The 18,489-nt window shown below is 32.1% G+C and overlaps 1 protein-coding gene across 1 annotated transcript in view; it reads left to right on the forward strand.

Moving 5' to 3' along the window:
* LOC117101914 (basement membrane-specific heparan sulfate proteoglycan core protein-like) overlaps positions 1 to 18,489 on the forward strand; it is a gene marked incomplete in the record, with an annotated part of 79,116 nt that overhangs the window by 42,631 nt on the left and 17,996 nt on the right. Inside the window, 24 exon segments of the mRNA XM_033242029.1 lie at positions 782 to 900; positions 2,903 to 3,014; positions 3,167 to 3,280; positions 3,678 to 3,784; positions 4,163 to 4,249; positions 4,458 to 4,501; positions 4,883 to 4,974; positions 5,290 to 5,430; positions 5,811 to 5,999; positions 6,238 to 6,336; positions 6,628 to 6,711; positions 7,706 to 7,853; positions 9,015 to 9,079; positions 9,342 to 9,460; positions 10,002 to 10,088; positions 10,374 to 10,435; positions 10,762 to 10,838; positions 11,450 to 11,568; positions 11,889 to 12,085; positions 15,231 to 15,503; positions 15,962 to 16,231; positions 16,647 to 16,816; positions 17,218 to 17,335; positions 18,023 to 18,177. Coding sequence (XP_033097920.1) covers positions 782 to 900; positions 2,903 to 3,014; positions 3,167 to 3,280; positions 3,678 to 3,784; positions 4,163 to 4,249; positions 4,458 to 4,501; positions 4,883 to 4,974; positions 5,290 to 5,430; positions 5,811 to 5,999; positions 6,238 to 6,336; positions 6,628 to 6,711; positions 7,706 to 7,853; positions 9,015 to 9,079; positions 9,342 to 9,460; positions 10,002 to 10,088; positions 10,374 to 10,435; positions 10,762 to 10,838; positions 11,450 to 11,568; positions 11,889 to 12,085; positions 15,231 to 15,503; positions 15,962 to 16,231; positions 16,647 to 16,816; positions 17,218 to 17,335; positions 18,023 to 18,177 — 3,048 coding nt within the window.

Here is an 18,489-nt window from a genome sequence, read left to right on the forward strand (position 1 = left end):
TGATCACCAATGAGTGACCATGCAGTTGATGATGATGACATAGATGAAAAAGATATGCTGTTGATGATGATGGCATAAATGAAAATGATCATGCAGTTGATGATCACATGGATGAGAATGATCTACAAATTGATGATGATCACATGAGAATAATCATGCAGTTGATGATAACATGGATGAGAATGATCATGCAGTTGATGATGATGATGACATGGATGAGAATGATCACATGAGAATGATCATGCAGTTGGTTGTGGTCACATGGATGAGAATGATCATGCAGTTGATGATCATCACATGAGAATGATCATGCAGTTGATGATGATGATGACATGGATGAGAATGATCACATGAGAATGATCATGCAGTTGGTTGTGGTCACATGGATGAGAATGATCATGCAGTTGATGATCATCACATGAGAATGATCATGCAGTTGATGGTGAACACTTGGATGAGAATGATCATGCAGTTGATGATGATCACATGGATGAGAATGATCATGCAGTTGATGATGATCACATGAGAATGATCATGAAGTTGATGATGATCTTGTGGATGAGAATGATCTACCAGTTGATGATCGATCGCATGGTGGAGAACGATCTACCAGTTAACGGTCACATTTAATGAGAATGATCTACCAGTTAATGATGATCACATGGATCAGAAAGATCATAGCAGTTGATGATGATCACATGGATGAGAATGGTCATGCAGTTTATGTAGTGATCTTGTGAGAAATAATCATGTTGTGTTTCTATTCTTTTTTATAATGTAGAATGCATGGAAAAGACCAGATGGTGATCCAGTACCACGAGAGATATTTATGATGGCTATCACAAAGCTTAATTCCTTGCTTATCCGTGCTTCTTACAGTACACAGATGACAGAAACAAGGTTAGTGTTATGAAGAAAAAGAATTCTCTTTTCATTTAACATTTCATTATTATTATCTTTAGATGCACTCTTATATAATACAGCTATCAATACCTTCATTTTTAATCACCTGTATCCCAGCAAACACAAAACGTTCGTATAACGTTCGCAAACGTTGTGGCTAGGTATGTAACATAATAACGTTCAAGCGTCGTGACATTGTCAAATTAGATTATAAGTACGTACATACGGTTCTACATAATAATGTTTTTATCACCAAACTGTAACGTTTATTATAACATACTTAGAACATAATATTGTTAGCTGGGATTATCCCTATGATCGATATCAACATTATTATCACCATCGTCACCATTATCATCATCACTACCATCTCTTCACATTAATCATTCATTAACAATAGAAGAATTCAACATACAAGATTAGAATTTGTAATCTAAATCTAAACTGTAATTTTAATTTACATAAAAATTATAGAAATCCATCATAAACCTACAAATTAGCGTATGAATAGTTTACTACAGTACTTCTGCTTCCAGCAAGGAAAGAAATAAAATGTAAATACAAAAAAGATTGCCATAGTAATTGATAATGATAACACCTTCACTTTGGTCACTAGTGGTGAAGGGTCAGGTCTAAATGATGATTACAGTGATGATGAGGAAGAGGCAGATGGAAGGCTGATAAATGCTGAGTAGGTTCTAAATTATTTGTTAACACAGCAATGGCTGCCGGTCTATGTGTTGCAATTGTTCTTAGTCTCAACAAAGGGCATACCTCTTTTGTGGGGATTGTATTGTGTCTGACTTTGTTTTAGTATCATGTTGTATCTGTTGGGTCTAGAAATCTGAGGCCCACCCTTGACATTCTACACCTAGCAGTACTTAAATGGGTCAAGAAACATTTAGGCACACTCCTGATATTATAGCCTGGCAGTGTCTGTCTAGGTCACGAAAGAGCAACTCTCTCATGGATTGTATTTTGTTTGTTTCTGTTCTACTCGTCGAGTGTGACATACGTTTCTGTTCAACAACTAGTAAAACATTTAATTCACAAGATGAGATGGTAAACACATGTGTAAGATGAGGAAACCATATGAAAATCATTTAAAAAATCATGCTCCCTCAAAATTAATACACCTTTAAATTAATAATGTGCCCTCAAATTGGCACATTGAGACTAGTACTTGTATAATGTGCCTTATAAGTTGAAGATTTGATTGGATTGGACGGTTTTTTATGTTTTTTTTTTTTATTCTTATTTATTGTTATTGTCTTATGTTCATTTGATATTTTGTTGAATGTATGTGCTATTTCTGCAATTGCTTATCACACCATTGGACAGAGTTTCTTTAGTAGCACTTTTTCTATCTTAATGTGAGACTACTGTAACTCTATCCTCTCCTTCAGAATGTAGATCTCACTTTAGTAGTTTACTAACTTGCACAAAGCATGAATCCAACTAAAGTTGCCACCAATTATTTTGGTGTCCATATAGATAACACAAAAGTGCCCTCTAGATTTATATTTTACAAAAAAAATTGTTTAGTGGATGCAGTCTATGAAAATACACCTTCTTGTTCAACACATTGGCAACTTGAGGATTATTGATACTTCAAAGGATGTATTATTATGTTCACTTAGTTATTTTCTAAATCTTGTATTTAATTTTATTCCGGTATAAGATTAGCAATCAGCAGCCAATGGCTGAATTTGATTGCTTTACATTAAAAAACATTGATAAACACTTTTGTTAAAAGTACTTTAGTTTATAATAATGGCACGTCCCTCATGACACAACATTTCCTACTTGTACATGAAATAATTATGTAGGTCTTGTTGGTAAATACATGCGAAGTTTGTCAGTAATGGATGTCTCTATTATGTAGTGCAAGTATTAAGCGTACGATGAAATAGACAAATCCATAGCTAAAGAATGATAAATGTATTTTCTTTCATCAAAACTATCCTTTTTTTTTTTAAATATTTGTCGCAACTTCTAGTATACAAGACGTTTCATTAGATGTTGCGTATGAATATGATACTGGCCGAGACCTCGCATATGAGGTTGAACAGTGTGTTTGTCCTCCAGCCTATGAAGGGCTTTCTTGTGAAGTAAGTATCTATGTTTGGGCCTTATGTTCCCATTCAATAGCAAAGCAGCTTTTCAATTCTGTATTTTTAATTTTGTATTCTGTATCCCTTTTTGGTTGCAGTGCAATAAGACCACTATATTTTTTTGATAATGATTTTTTGAATTATTTCAGCGATGTTCACCTGGTTTTACTAGAACTGGAGCTGGCCTTTACCTTGGTTTCTGTGGTCCTTGTGATTGTAATGGACATTCAGATCAATGTGACCCTGAAAGTGGTATCTGCAGGGTATCTATACATTTATATTTAATATATATTGATACACAGATAATATTGATAGATGAATGGATTGATGGATATTTTGATTAAATAATATTGTTGACTAGATTTTTTTTAAAATAAATGGATCATTTTATAGATGGATGCATTTTTTTTTAATTAATGGAATGGATTAATGAATGGAAAATTGATTGATTGATAGACAGATTGGTATGATGTTTGGATTGATGGATATATGGATTGATGGGTGTATTAATTTACAAGTTCATTCATAGTTTTATCCTAGAGGCCAAAATTGGCTTTTGAGGATTTTCTTGTCAAGTATCAAGTAAGATACTTACCGTTTAATAGCTCTACCAATTGACTTATGGATTGGCTTATCAATATTTTTATGTTTTCCTGGTAGAATTGCCTTGACAACACTGTAGGTAATTATTGTGAAAGTTGTGCACCTGGTTACTATGGTGATGCAAGACAAGGATCTCCATCAGACTGTCGGCCGTGCCCATGCCCGTAAGTTAAAAGTATTTCATCAAACTATTAGTAAAAGATGTGGAAAGCAAAATTTCTAGGGACAATGGATTTAATAGAAATGTTTCAGAAAGAACAGTATCTGGGTATGATAGGAGTGTTAAAGAAGAAAAAAAAACAAAAAAAAACAAGCAATAATGTAATAGAGGTTTTTTAGGCAAGGGAATTTTCATAAATGAATGAATGTATGAGTATGATGTCACATGAAGATTAGAAAAACAACAATTAAGAGGTTTATGTAAAGTTATTTTTACATAATGTTTATTGATTGATTTAAAAAAGTTATACTTACTGTAGAAGGCCTTGTTTAGTAGTGTCAATAGTTGTTGTCTAATTTATTTGATTTGTTTTTCTTTGAAGCGGTGGTACATCATGTGAATATAATGCAAATTTTGTTGTGGTGTGTACAAATTGCCCTACTGGAACAACCGGAGACAAGTGTCTAGAGTAAGTCCTAACATATTTATTATTACTTTTAGTTAAAATGTTCAAAATGTTACGCTTACACCAGCATGAGTTGATCTCTCTAGACCAACTTTTTGGCCGACAACCCAAGTAAACACCCAGGCAGTTTGCTGCATGATCAACCTCCTGGGATGATGTAGATAGGAGAACAAAATCAAACTTAAACAAAATGTAATATTGATTTTTTAAGGTGTGCTCCAGGGTTTGAGTGGAACGGAATTCAGTGTGTCCAAAGTAAGTGCCTTACAAAAAGCAATTATTTTTTACAAGTTGTTGATTAGCGTGTATCACAATTAATAATTTGTATGCTCAATTTCAATTGAGGCTTGCCTTTTAATCATGTTTTGCTACTTTGATTTTGTAGTGTTGTAATAATATATTTTTAATGTCTTATACAGAAATAACTTTTTAATATAAAATTATCATTTCTGGTGGTGGCGGTGCTGCTTGGATCAATCGCGTCATACAGTTTGATAATTATTAGAAACACTATTTTGAAAGAACTAAATCTATTGTTTTAATTTAATAAATATATACATTTTTCATTTATTAGAAAATTGGTTTTTGCATTTAAAAATATTTAAAAATAATTAAATTTGATTAATCTTGTTTCAGGGGGACCTTGTAATTGTGACCTAGATGGCAGTATTAACAATAATTGCCTAGAAGAACGAGGGGACATTCCAAGAACACTCTGTCCATGCAAGGTAACAAGATATTTTATTTTATGAATATTGATAAATGCATATGAATAAGCAATTATTGTCAAGCTTTTAGGCACTGTTTATTCCTGAAGTGTTATAGGTAAAAAATTTTCCCGTTTTCCTTGTTCAACATAAAAGTGAAAACCAAGCAACATTGTTGGTTTGCTCTTCATAAAGATCTGTGTATGCAAAATTTTATTACAATTGTTAGATTTATATATTATTTTATTTTTTTACAGAATCATGTTTTTAGAGTATGAATCATTTTATATATATTTTCTTTTGAAGTTTATTAATCATTCGATCTTATTGAAACAGACCTTTGTTACTGGTGACAGATGTGATCAATGTCAACCAAAATATTACAACTTAGCCGCCTCAAACCCTGATGGATGTCTCCGATGTTTCTGTATGGGTGTTACGTCTGACTGTAACAGCTCTCCTTACTTCAGAGACAGGGTGAGTTATGTATGCGTTTACACCTGTATTTAATAAATTTGAATTTTGCAGAGTTGTAGGAGCATATGATATTAAATATATATTTAAAATTCAAGATTATATGTAAATTATTAAAAGCATATTCAATCTGTAATCACTTTATTCAAATATGAAATAAAGGAATACATATACATAAAAACCTAGTTCAATTTTCATTAAAATATACAAATACAAAAGTGACACATTACAAGTACACTTAGAATTCTTCAAACAGGTGATACAAAAAAAAATGAAATGAAATGTATACAGTTTATTGTATTATTATGCTTTTAAGTGCAAACAGGTCCTATTGGTGTATTTTGTATCTCAAAAAAATAATCAATCCTTTTCTTTGCTTATAGATTTATCTTACATTCCCCACCTCTGTTAATCCAGTGGGAACTCGTCTTGTGAATAGCGACCAATCGGCATCCTATGATGGACCATTTTCTATTAATGTTGCAGAGCAAGAGATTTACTTTACTCAATTCCAGGACCTAAATCCTGATACCTATTACTGGAAACTCCCATCAAAGTTTCTTGGTGATCAGGTAACTCAGTTGAACATTGTTTTGTTATACTTCTTGCTCTGTATTTTCTTATAAATCACACCCCACACATTCAACCACATATTCTACATTTTACTTTATAGCCTATCTCACAGCCTATTTCATACCCCACAATTTACAACTTTATAACCTATATCTCTTACATCTTTGACCTCTATCCAATATCTTGTTACAATCCATGCTTTATGTCTGTCTATCAACATGTTTTATTTCTTGATAGTTGACAGCCTATGGAGGAAGCCTAAGATTCACCATCAACTACAGAATTGGGTCTGTTGGTGGTATTCAAAGCCAAGACCCTGAGGTCCTACAGCTTGCAGTAAGTCCCTTTGTCTTTACAATTGAAACTTTGTACTGAAAAATCCTGCAAATACCTCTAGTTCTTTTGTCACATAATTTTGAATATTAAGAGAATTGTTTGAATTCTTAATATCATTGGTTTTCATCTTGCTCAATGTAGCAATAAAATAATTAAATTACAAACCATAATAAAAAATAATGTTAATAGGAATGAGAAAGTGGATGTAACCTGAAGAAAATGATAAGAAAATAATAACTGATGAATATTTTATTAATTTCATAGGTTGACTGTGATTGTTTTGTTTTACAGGGTAATGACATCACATTGATATACCGTGCTGATGAAGTGATACGGCCTGGTCAAACAAGGATCTTTGATGTTCCACTTGTAGAGGTAAGACAGGAATAACAGTAGACATCAGTTGATGTTAAGTACATAACTTTATTTGAAATATTCCGTTGCTGGAGGACAGGTGTATTGTATAACTTGAGGACAATCACTGAATTCCCTCTACCCAAATGTAATATACAAACAGAAACTATATTATTAATACCAGGCTGTCTAACAGGTGGTAAGTTCTCCCTGCACAGTTAGATGGACTTTTTTGTTTGTTAAATGCCATGCTATATTCTTAATCATTTCCTTGTTTGTACTTCTTTATTTTTTTGATTTTTAGATTTGTCTGAAATTGTTCAACTTCAATTTATTTTATATAGATTGCAATTTATTTTTTTTATTTATTCATTTTTTTCATTCAGATATAAACATATAAAAAAAAACAATTACAAAACAGCAGCCAAAGCTGACATGGTTTGCATCACAAAACCTATTCACAAAAAATTATTTACAAATGCAAAACAGCAAAACACAAAAGCTAAGAAACATCATAAATTCATTACAAAAACAAAAAAGGTCAAATAACTATTATCATCAATTATAAAAAATACAAAAGAAGGTCACTTTATTATCATTATCATTAAATTTTAGTTGCTGAAGTTTAAATTATAATTGTACTGTAAAATATTGCACATTTCCTGTTATTGGTATTCTTATACATTATCAATTTCATCAATTTATTTAAAAGATCAAAATATTGCAATTTTCATTAAATTATTATTATTTTACGAATTTATTTCAGAAATAAATTTGTTATTATATTGTATCGTATGGTTCAAATTTGAACAATTATATAGCAGTATTGATCATTGTGCAGTGTTCACTGTTATAACATATTTTGAGGAGCAGATTTCCTAAGTTTTTCCTTTAAGATTGTTACATATTTTTTAAGTATGGTTAATAATAAAATGATAATTTTGTTCGTTTGTTTGGTAAGTATCCATTATTATCAATGTAGCAAATGTTAAAAATGATGTTGGTTTTTTTTCAGTCATCATTTGTGCGTCCTGATGGTGAGAGAGCAACTCGTGAACATATCATGATGATCCTAGCAGATCTTGATACAATTCTCATCCGTGCTTCCTACCACACCGGCACTGTTGAAAGCAGATTGCGAGGTGTTTCCATGGACAATGCTGGTATTTACTCATTTCACATTTAGTAATGAATGAAAAATTATATATTTAATACAAGATATAAAATTCACAAAGAGTTTAATTACATGTTATTAACACTAATTGTCTTTTATTTCTTCTTTATTGTTTCTGTGACCAGAGTAGTATTGTAAAATATTTCTAGACAAATGTAGAAAGTGCTATACATGTATGGACAAAAATAAATTGTAGCTCCGCCCATTAAAACTTGTTCTAATAAAATGCTTTCAGAACTACATGTTAGGCGAGATCGTCAGAAGAGGGTGGAAAACAAATAAAACTAAAGTTTTGTTTTCTTATTTAGCAAATGGTTTTGCCAAGAACATCCAGACAGGAGAATATAAAAATAAAATTTCATTTATTGAATGTAACAGTGTAGTAATGGGATGGTTAAAGTTTGTGTAATTAGGAAGAAATATACATAATTTATTTTTGGAGATTTTGTAGCAGTGGCAGGCGTATTAAAAATATAGAAAACTTTTTTTTTCAGAAATTTCTATTATTTCATGGCAGGGGGTTCGCTAATTGGCAAAAAATGAAATTGTATTTCTTTGTCATCTAGGTAGGGGTCTTGAATTACACTACAGTGGAGTAGGATGGTGATATCTCTAAAATATTGCATTTTTGTAGAGCCAGTTTTGGTTTACTTCATTTTATTTTTATGTGAAGTGTATAGAAGCTTTTGCATTACGCACTATATAAATGTAACATTATTATTATTATTGTTATTATTATTATTGTTATTATTATTATTATTATTGTTATTATTGTTATTGTTTTTATTATTATTGTTATTATTATTATTATTATTATTCAAAATCATCATTATTGGTGGGTTTGCTAAACAAGGTATTAAAATAGTCTGCATGCTATATAAACCATCTTTGGTAGTCTGGAGTATGCAAAAGAAAATAAAATAAAATAAATTTGATGTGAAGTAAGGCCTAGAGGTCACTATATTGTCCAAAAGTGGATATTTTTTTTCGTCCAGAGAACAATAAGACTGACAAAAAAATGATACAGGATAGTAATTAACAACTCAATTGTCCAGACTGAGAATTGCCAAAAAGTGAGCTAAATCACTGTCAAGTGCTCTCTTATGAGAAAAGGAACAAAAACATTACCTCTGGGCACATGCGTAATATCTCTGCATACTATGTGAATGTAATGGTCATTCTGAGGAGTGCGACCCTGAGACTGGTGTTTGCTCAGTAAGTGTTCTTTTCCTCATCATACTTTTGTAACTTAACATGTTATTTTGCAAATGTTTTATCTTCTTGTTCTGAGATTTTTTACTGCATTTCTTTATTACACTTTATTGTTGTTAATTTCTAGATAATATTGTATTACCGTAAATCATATAAACTGCATTTTTACACAAAGGAATGAAAAAGTTAGACTTTGCTTCTGATAAAATTTTATTTCTTCTTAATTGAAATTTTCAACCTTATTGATCTTTCTATTTTTTTTTAGGGTTGCCGTGACAACACATTTGGTGATTTCTGTGAATTGTGTAAACCTGGTTACTATCAAGGTGATGCGTCAGTTGGTTGCAGGCAGTGTGCTTGCCCTCTTACTGCACCTTCAAACAAGTAAGTATTGCTTCTTACTATTTCCTCTCACTCAAAGTGCTACTGTTTACATCCAATTAATGTACATAGAAATAATGTAATTAAGACAATACCAAAAATCTATAATTTGCCAAAAGTCTATAGAAAACTATTAAAATGGCTCCCCAGCAGATATTTAAGTAATCTAGATACAGTATCTAGAGCTGACCTCATTCAGATTTTTAACACTGATTTGAGGTCATAGCTTTTGAATTCAGTCTACTTTATACAGATCTGAGGTTCGCAGACATGCTTTTTTGTATGCTCAATAAATTAATGGAACTCACTACCAAATTTTGTTAATTGTTGTAATAATTGCTAAATCTATAAATCAGTTTAAAACCTTACTTGCAAAAGCTCACAAAAACCACTCGGAACTCTACAATCCATTGAACTTTTATGCCCATGCATGAGGGGCTCATAAGCAAGATGCTTCAACAGTCTCTAACTACCATGTAAACAAGTAGATATAGTTATGTTTTTTATAATTGTGGTTTGTTTCATGAAATGTTAATTTTTGCAGCTTCTCACCACTCTGTGAATTAGATAATCTGAACAACCTCCGCTGTACTGCATGTCCTGAGGGATATGAAGGCAGTAGATGTGAAAGGTCAGTTGACAAATTGTTATTGATTTTGTAAAATCGTTCCAGTGCTTCTATGGTTTAAGTTTATAATTCTACTTAATACATAATATAAATAATTTAGTTTTTTTTTAAAGACTTAACCAACCAAAAATTTATTTTTCACCTGTGTGAAATGTGTTTTATGAATAAGGCTACAAAGGGTTATACTTTATTGAAGTTATGCTTTGATGCTAACATGTATTATTGATTTTAAAACAGATCAGCATTTTGGGTTAATTTAATAATAATTTGTATGTATTTGAAATATAGATGTGCGGCAGGATATATTGGTTCTCCAACAGTCCTCAACGGCAAATGTTCATTGGATCAATGTAAGTCATTTCTTGTAATGAAGTTAAGAATTCAGTTTATTTTATAACAAAGAAGCGTTTTTGCTATTTATAGAATGTATGGTTTAGTAGTTCAGGGGTGTCATTTTAAGCCGGCCGCTGGCGCAATCTCCGTCTATTATGATTTTTACCGGAGGTAAAAACAAAATAAGGGCCTGAAATCTAGGCTCATCATGGGCTGGTCCTTGCCAGGCCCCAAGAACCAATACTTTATTTTTTAAATACAGAATCTAATGTCGTAAATCATAATATTTCTTGACCAAGCAAGTACTGTACTTGTTAAACAAGAATTCCTATTCTTTTAAAAGCCATTATTGAACAACGCACGATCCCCGACACGATCAAAGCGAGGGCAAATCAACCCACATGGGGAATCCCGGAATTGGTTCGCACGTATTCTTGTAAACAAGTTCGACTCAAAATTGAACCACAGAGCAGGCTTGGTTTTTCGTAATATAATTTTGCTGGTATATTGAAAAACGTAATTTATCTTGGTACAGTAATATGTGTTTCAATCATTTAATAAATTTATTATTCATTGTGTAAACTTTTCAAAATATAAGTGATGAGCTGGAAATATTTGTGTTCTTTTCACTCTACTCGCATCATTTTTGAATGACCACACTTGATTGAAGAAGACCACATGCATGCGGTCTGTCTCTTATACACATCTCATACTATGTGAATGTAATGGTCATTCTGAGGAGTGCGACCCTGAGACTGGTGTTTGCTCAGTAAGTGTTCTTTTCCTCATCATACTTTTGTAACTTAACATGTTATTTTGCAAATGTTTTATCTTCTTGTTCTGAGATTTTTTACTGCATTTCTTTATTACACTTTATTGTTGTTAATTTCTAGATAATATTGTATTACCGTAAATCATATAAACTGCATTTTTACACAAAGGAATGAAAAAGTTAGACTTTGCTTCTGATAAAATTTTATTTCTTCTTAATTGAAATTTTCAACCTTATTGATCTTTCTATTTTTTTTTAGGGTTGCCGTGACAACACATTTGGTGATTTCTGTGAATTGTGTAAACCTGGTTACTATCAAGGTGATGCGTCAGTTGGTTGCAGGCAGTGTGCTTGCCCTCTTACTGCACCTTCAAACAAGTAAGTATTGCTTCTTACTATTTCCTCTCACTCAAAGTGCTACTGTTTACATCCAATTAATGTACATAGAAATAATGTAATTAAGACAATACCAAAAATCTATAATTTGCCAAAAGTCTATAGAAAACTATTAAAATGGCTCCCCAGCAGATATTTAAGTAATCTAGATACAGTATCTAGAGCTGACCTCATTCAGATTTTTAACACTGATTTGAGGTCATAGCTTTTGAATTCAGTCTACTTTATACAGATCTGAGGTTCGCAGACATGCTTTTTTGTGTTTCATAATAAATAATTATATTGATATATTTCTATTTAAGTATTTGTTATTTTTCCAAGGTTTCTTACACATTAGCATGGATGAAGGAAGGTGGTGCTCTGCCACAAAAGGCAGAAGCTTTGCCTAATGGTGATTTAATAATAAACAATGTTGATCAGTCTGATGAAGGTGTTTATGCATGCATTGGTTCAAACATGTTTGAGATGGACAAGACCATGGTTAGTCTTCGAATTAGAGGTATGTACAACTAACATATCTTCAAGATTCATAGAGTTTAACAACTTATTTTATTTATTTATTTTATAATAGTTCGACCAAACAATACAAGAACATGTTACATGAAAACATTTTAAAAATTAGATCGAAAAACAGCAACCCACAGATAAAGATTAAACTAGATTTGAACTCGTCACTGAGGACGAGTTTGGTGATCTGCTTGTCAGCCAAAGGAAATCTCTCCGCGCTTAAAAGTATGAATTATGGAAATCTACCGTAGCTAGGATTTTCAAACAGTGCAAGACAATATCAAGTCTGCCGCACTCTCGTTGGGGTTCTGATAAAAACAGAAGAAAGAAAGAGGTGGGGAGGAGTCAGAAAAACATTCATTTTGACCATGATGACGTCATCAAAGTGAGAAATGAATGACACATTGTGAAAGCAAACCGTCTCAGCTATAACATACTCAAATGTGGGAGAGGATTGATCAACAATAAGCGAGATATGTTCAAGTGAATATAAAAATTATGACGTTATAAATAAAAAATCAGTTTTGTAAAATTCAGATGGCAATATGATAAACGTCAAAGTGTCCGATCAGCCATAATGATCTATAAAATCATATCTACAACTCATGTGCTTTCAGAATATGTAATAAAAATTGGGGGTCACCTTTCATCCTAAGGAGCTATAACTGATTGAAAATACTGTAGGCATAATTTTAGTCATATATAAATTTTGACGCACATGTACGCACACGCTAAAATACGCGAATGGAATATTAAGGTACATGACATTCAACCTTGACCTAAAGTTTATCCTCACTGAATATGATTCAGAAATGATGAATGGTTAAGATGATATGGGGTTATAAATGTTTTGAAGAAAGAAAGATTAGGGGGAGGTCAGAAAAAACATTTATTTTGACCATGATGACATCATCAAATGTAAAAAGAAGTCACATATATGAAAGAGAATTGTCTCGGCTATAACATACTCAAAGTTGGGAGATGATCGATCAAGTATAAGTGAGATACGCTCAAATGCGCATTTTCAAAAATGACATCATAGATAAAATTCAGTTTCTTTGAATTTAGATGGCAATATGATGATCACAATATCCGATCAGCCATTATGATCTATAAAATCATGTATACTCATGTGCTTTCAGAATATGTGATAAAAAATGATGGTTACCATTCATCCTAAGGAGCTATAACTGAATAAGAATTGGCCTGATTTTAGCATATTTTCGCTGTATAGCGGCACAAGCTAGCGCAAAGATCCCTATGTTTGATGCGCGCGTACGGCATAATATGACCGAAAAGAATGGAAGTTTGAGAAAACAATGTCAGGAACCCAATATATTTAAATAAACATAATTTCTAGCTTACATACATGCTGCACGCGTAAAAATGTGTGCGTGTAGTGGAAAATGTAACAAAATTTTGAAATGCTCAAAATGACATGAAACATGCTCTAATTTAGTCAAAAAGTGATTTTGAGCATTTTAAAATTAAGACGCATGCGTGCGCGCATGTTATGACGCGCATGCAAAATATTTCGGTAGGTGATATTCAACCTTGACCTAAAGTTTATGCCTACTTATTATGATTGAGAAATGACAATTGGTTAGGATAATATGGTCGATAATGTAAAAACGCAAAATTGCGCGTAGATGACGTCACGCATGACTGAGCACATTAAAAACCTGATTGTGACTATTCCAGGCCAAGCCAAAAGTTCGTTTAAGCGCGATTGTGCGTAGCTTGCGGCAAATTTGAAATATCGTGCGCACAAAAATGTGGAGAAGGAAAGAAGAATAAGAAGATGATCTCTGACAATAACAAGAGGCGATCCACTTGTGAAGCGGATCACCCATTACAGCATTTGAAAAAATTATAGATTTTGAACAGGATACAATTTATGAAACATGTGTTAATACTTTCTTTTTAAAACTTTGTTTGAGATCACAATTATTTTGTACGCTGATATAAAAACGCCTGTTTATGATCTTATGGAATCACTAAATTGGAAGCTTGTGGACAAACAATGGGAATATAATATTCTTGTAATGACATTTAAATGCTTATCAGGAACTGTTCCAGCATACTTAACACATTTTTACGTATATATTTCTTTATCAATTCTGTTTTTAATTTAAAGTAGTTTAAGATCATACCCTGGACCTCAGGGAAGAACAGTGTACTAATACTGACTGAGTATCCAGAATAAAGAAAGATTTCTATTCTATATTCTAATTAATTATTTTGTTAAGAAGGCTATTCCACTATGGCAAATGGGAAAAATGATGATAGATATGCACGGGTTCTGCATTTTTTAATTACGTGAGGTTTTGAGTACTTGCGGAGTATCCCTGAATAGACTATGCTGCATTTATTGTACTCATTTATTCTTTCATTAATTTATCAATCTACCAATGTGTACATTCGTCCGTCTCTTTATTTATTCATAGATGTATCCATCTATCAATGTATTACTTATTATTTATGTGTCCATACTATCAATCATTCATTCATTTTATTTATTTATCCATTCAGTAATTTATCCACTGTCAAATTGTGCATTCAATTCAATTCAGTTTCAATTTATTGTCATTTGCAACGCTCATATTACATTACATAGAAATTTCTGTGGCTCTTTTTTGACATGCAACCAAGTCCAGAAAACAATGAGCAACAGACGAAGTAGCACAAAAGTGAGAAATATGAGAGTAATAGAAACAAAAAAAGTGCTATTGAATTGTATTGAGGGCCCGGTTCGCTGATGGAAAGAAACTCTTTTGGTACCTACTTGTACGAGCATAAAGCGAACGATATCTTCGAGAGCAATTCAAAGAGAGAGTTACCAGGATGTGTTGGATCCTCAATTATACATTTTATTTTTGTTAACATCCTAGCATTAAATATGTCCTCAATATCATTCTCATTGTGACCGATAATATGAGAGGCATATTTAATGATACGTCTTTCATCCATCTCGTTACTTATTCATAAATGTATCCATCTATTACTTCATTCATTTATTCGTTCATCCTTATGGATATTGTTTGCAGTTGCTTTTAAGTTACCATTAATATTGAAGCTTTCAAATGATGAAAGTACAAAATATATACTATGCAATCCACTTCTTTTATTTACATTAGATGGATATGAGCCCCCACAAGTTCGTATTACTCCAGCATACCGACAGATAACAGAAGGAGACACGGTGCTCTTTGTGTGTACTGCTAATGGATCCCCAACTCCTACGATCACATGGACACATCAGGGATTCTCTACATTGCCTTCCAATGCAGACATCTCAAATGGAGTTTTGCGGATCTCTTCCGCTTCTGTGAATAATGCGGGAACATACCAGTGTGAAGCATCTAACATAGCTGGCTCAAAATCAGAACTTGCAACTCTTGTTGTCATAGGTACAGCATTCAGGTTTTTAGATGTCATTGATTATATTTTTTTATTTGATTTTGAATAATTACTTTATCCATATTAACCTAACTTTCAGAATTATGTATTTGAGCATAGATTTTTGAATAGTTTTACAAGTAAACATTATTGTTCTGAAAAATTAAAGTTTTAATTTTATCTTTTCATAATGCATAAAAGAAAACAGTAATTTAGTTATTTAACCTTGTCCTGCACTGGGAAAATTGCATACATTAAGAGATTGCAAAGATAAAATTACATAAATTCACACAAACGTTTTAAGTATTTTTAAAGAATATTTAAATTATATTATCTATAGAACTCGGGTATTGATCATTTTGCAATTTTAAATTTTAAAATGTATTTTAAAAGAATATTTAAATTATATTTTCTAAAGCTCTCAGGTCTTGATCATTTTGCAATTTCAAGTTTTTTTTGTCTTCTGTAGGAATTCAGCTTCCAACACCAACTATCTCTCCTGAATTTTTGGATTTACACGAAGGTCAGACGGCAGAATTTACTTGTGCTGTTTCTGACTCAACAGCAGTAGTTGAATGGACAAGAAGGGATGGGCGTCCACTTCCAGCAAATGCTGCACTGTCTGGAAACACCCTGTATCTTCAATCACTGCGTCCAGAAGATTCAGGAGAATATGTATGTACTGCTGGTAACTCTGCTGGGTACAGATTCACCACATGTAACCTAATAGTCAGAGAAGGTATGTTTGCCCTGGTTTTTTGTTAACCTTCCAATAGTATTTCAAATGTTGTAATGTTTTGTTAGCTTACCAAAGCTGTGAAATCATATTAGAATGTTGTGGTACCCTGACTTTTTATCTTCTCAAATTTGTGTAATTCTTCTAATGATAGGTTTGTGTTTAATTGCCCTGAAATTTTGGACACCCAAAGTAGTGTAATTCTCCTAATGAGGCCTGCCCAAAGCAGTATATATCTTCTGTTCTTGTGAATCCCCTCCCCCCCCCAAAAAAAAATAACACAAAAAACATCGCTACACAAAAGTAAAAGGATTTACTTTTGTTTATCCTATACTGTAGTCTGATTAGCATGACAGTACCATTATGTACAGTGGCCTTTATATTAACCACCACATTTAAAACTATGGTTTACTTTCAGATTTCCGTGTTGCTCCAAATGCTACCATAATACGAGAGAGAGCTGTTGATAATGTTCTAACCATTCAGCAGGGACAACCTTACGTACTACAATGTTACGTGACTGGTAACCCACGACCAATGATAAGATGGGAAAGAACTCAAGGCTTCAATAGTAACCACGAAGTCTCTGTATGTGTTGTCTCTCTGTTGCCCTTTTGTATAGAACTTATTTCTTTAGTGAAATTATGCAGTGTAGCAAAATATTCCTACTTTTGTGATGTCCATGCAATTTAATTCAAGGAACATTCATTCAACAATGGCATAACAATACAAAAATGAATTAAGAAAGGAAAATATATTAATATACCAACATTGGGATTATGACTAGAAGATCAACTTAACTTGTCTTGTCTTGTCCCATCAACACTCAATATAACATATATTAAAAAGTATACAGTATAGATAAAATAATCACGATCATTTCAACAGTATATAAACAGAAATAGGAATAACATTATACAAAAGAAACATCATTTTAAAAAAATAATGTAAAATAATATAAAATCTTATTATTCATGTTATATTCTTAGCCAACTGGAGCGTACCTGACAATCCGAAATGCCCAACCTGAAGATAGAGACTATTATTCATGTATTGCAGAAAACTCTGTAGGATATTCAAGGGACTACATCGAAGTTGACATTCAAAGTAATTATCAATTAATTGGTATTTTTATTTATCATCATCATTTGCGTATCATAATCCATTCATTTGTCAGTGTGTCAACAGGTTCTTCAATCATCACGTATAACTATTGCACTTAGTTAGTAACTAAGATACAATATAATTTATTGTCATTGTATTATTATATAGCTTTGTTTGGAAATTGTTTTTTGGAAATTCTCTTTTGGAAAGTTTCTTAATTTCCAATTTTAGCTGTGTCAAATAGACATTATATTTAATATTCCTGTCACTTTTTGCCTTATTTTCCTTATCATTTTCATTATTTTGATCTTCAAGTAGGTACTGTCAAAATTTGGAACCAGGTGATATAAACAATATATACATTTGTATTAAATATGTATGCAACATAAGAAAAACACTACAACAAAGCAACAAAGATTTAGCAATTTTATCAACATCATCAACAACCTCATTATCAGTTCAACCTAATCATTAACATAATAGTCAACTTAATTATCATCATGTTCACTTAATCTTTATCTTTCATAATAGTCAACTTAATTATCATCATGTTCACTTTATCATTCTTTATCTGTCATATTCTTCATGAATAACTTCATTCATTTGTTAGAAACAGAATATGTTTTATGGTCTCGCAAAGAATAAGAAATTCATTTATAACTCTATAAAAAATCACAATTTTTTTTGTAGGGCGTTCTCTTCCTGAAATTGAACTATACCCTGAGCTCCGCCCAGTGTATGGCATTGGTGAAAGTATTCAGTTCCTGTGTCGTGTTATAGCTGGTGATCCTTCTCCTCAAGTATCATGGAGTTATGCTGAGGGAACAAATCCCTCCTCAGCTGAGGTAAGTTTAACGAAAAAAGAGAATTTATTAGCATAAACAAAGAAATATTTAATTGAATGAATGTATTTTTGAAATACGAATCATTACCAGTGTACCACTAAGCCTAATGTTTGAATATATTGAAAATGCAAAAACAGATAATTAGAATGGGAAACATTTTAAAATGATGATATAAGGAGGAAATATAATATATAAACAATATTAACTAGGAAGTAAAATAAATACACATAAAATATGTTAAAATATAAATATGTCTGATACATGAGGTTACAAACAAGAGTGAATGTGTGCCCCTTCTGCACCCTCTCCCTC

Source organism: Anneissia japonica, unplaced genomic scaffold (genome assembly GCF_011630105.1).
Source record: "Anneissia japonica isolate Jap-2015-1 unplaced genomic scaffold, ASM1163010v1 scaffold4988_len2956909_cov206, whole genome shotgun sequence".
In the NCBI taxonomy this organism is placed as follows: Eukaryota; Metazoa; Echinodermata; class Crinoidea; order Comatulida; family Comatulidae; genus Anneissia; species Anneissia japonica.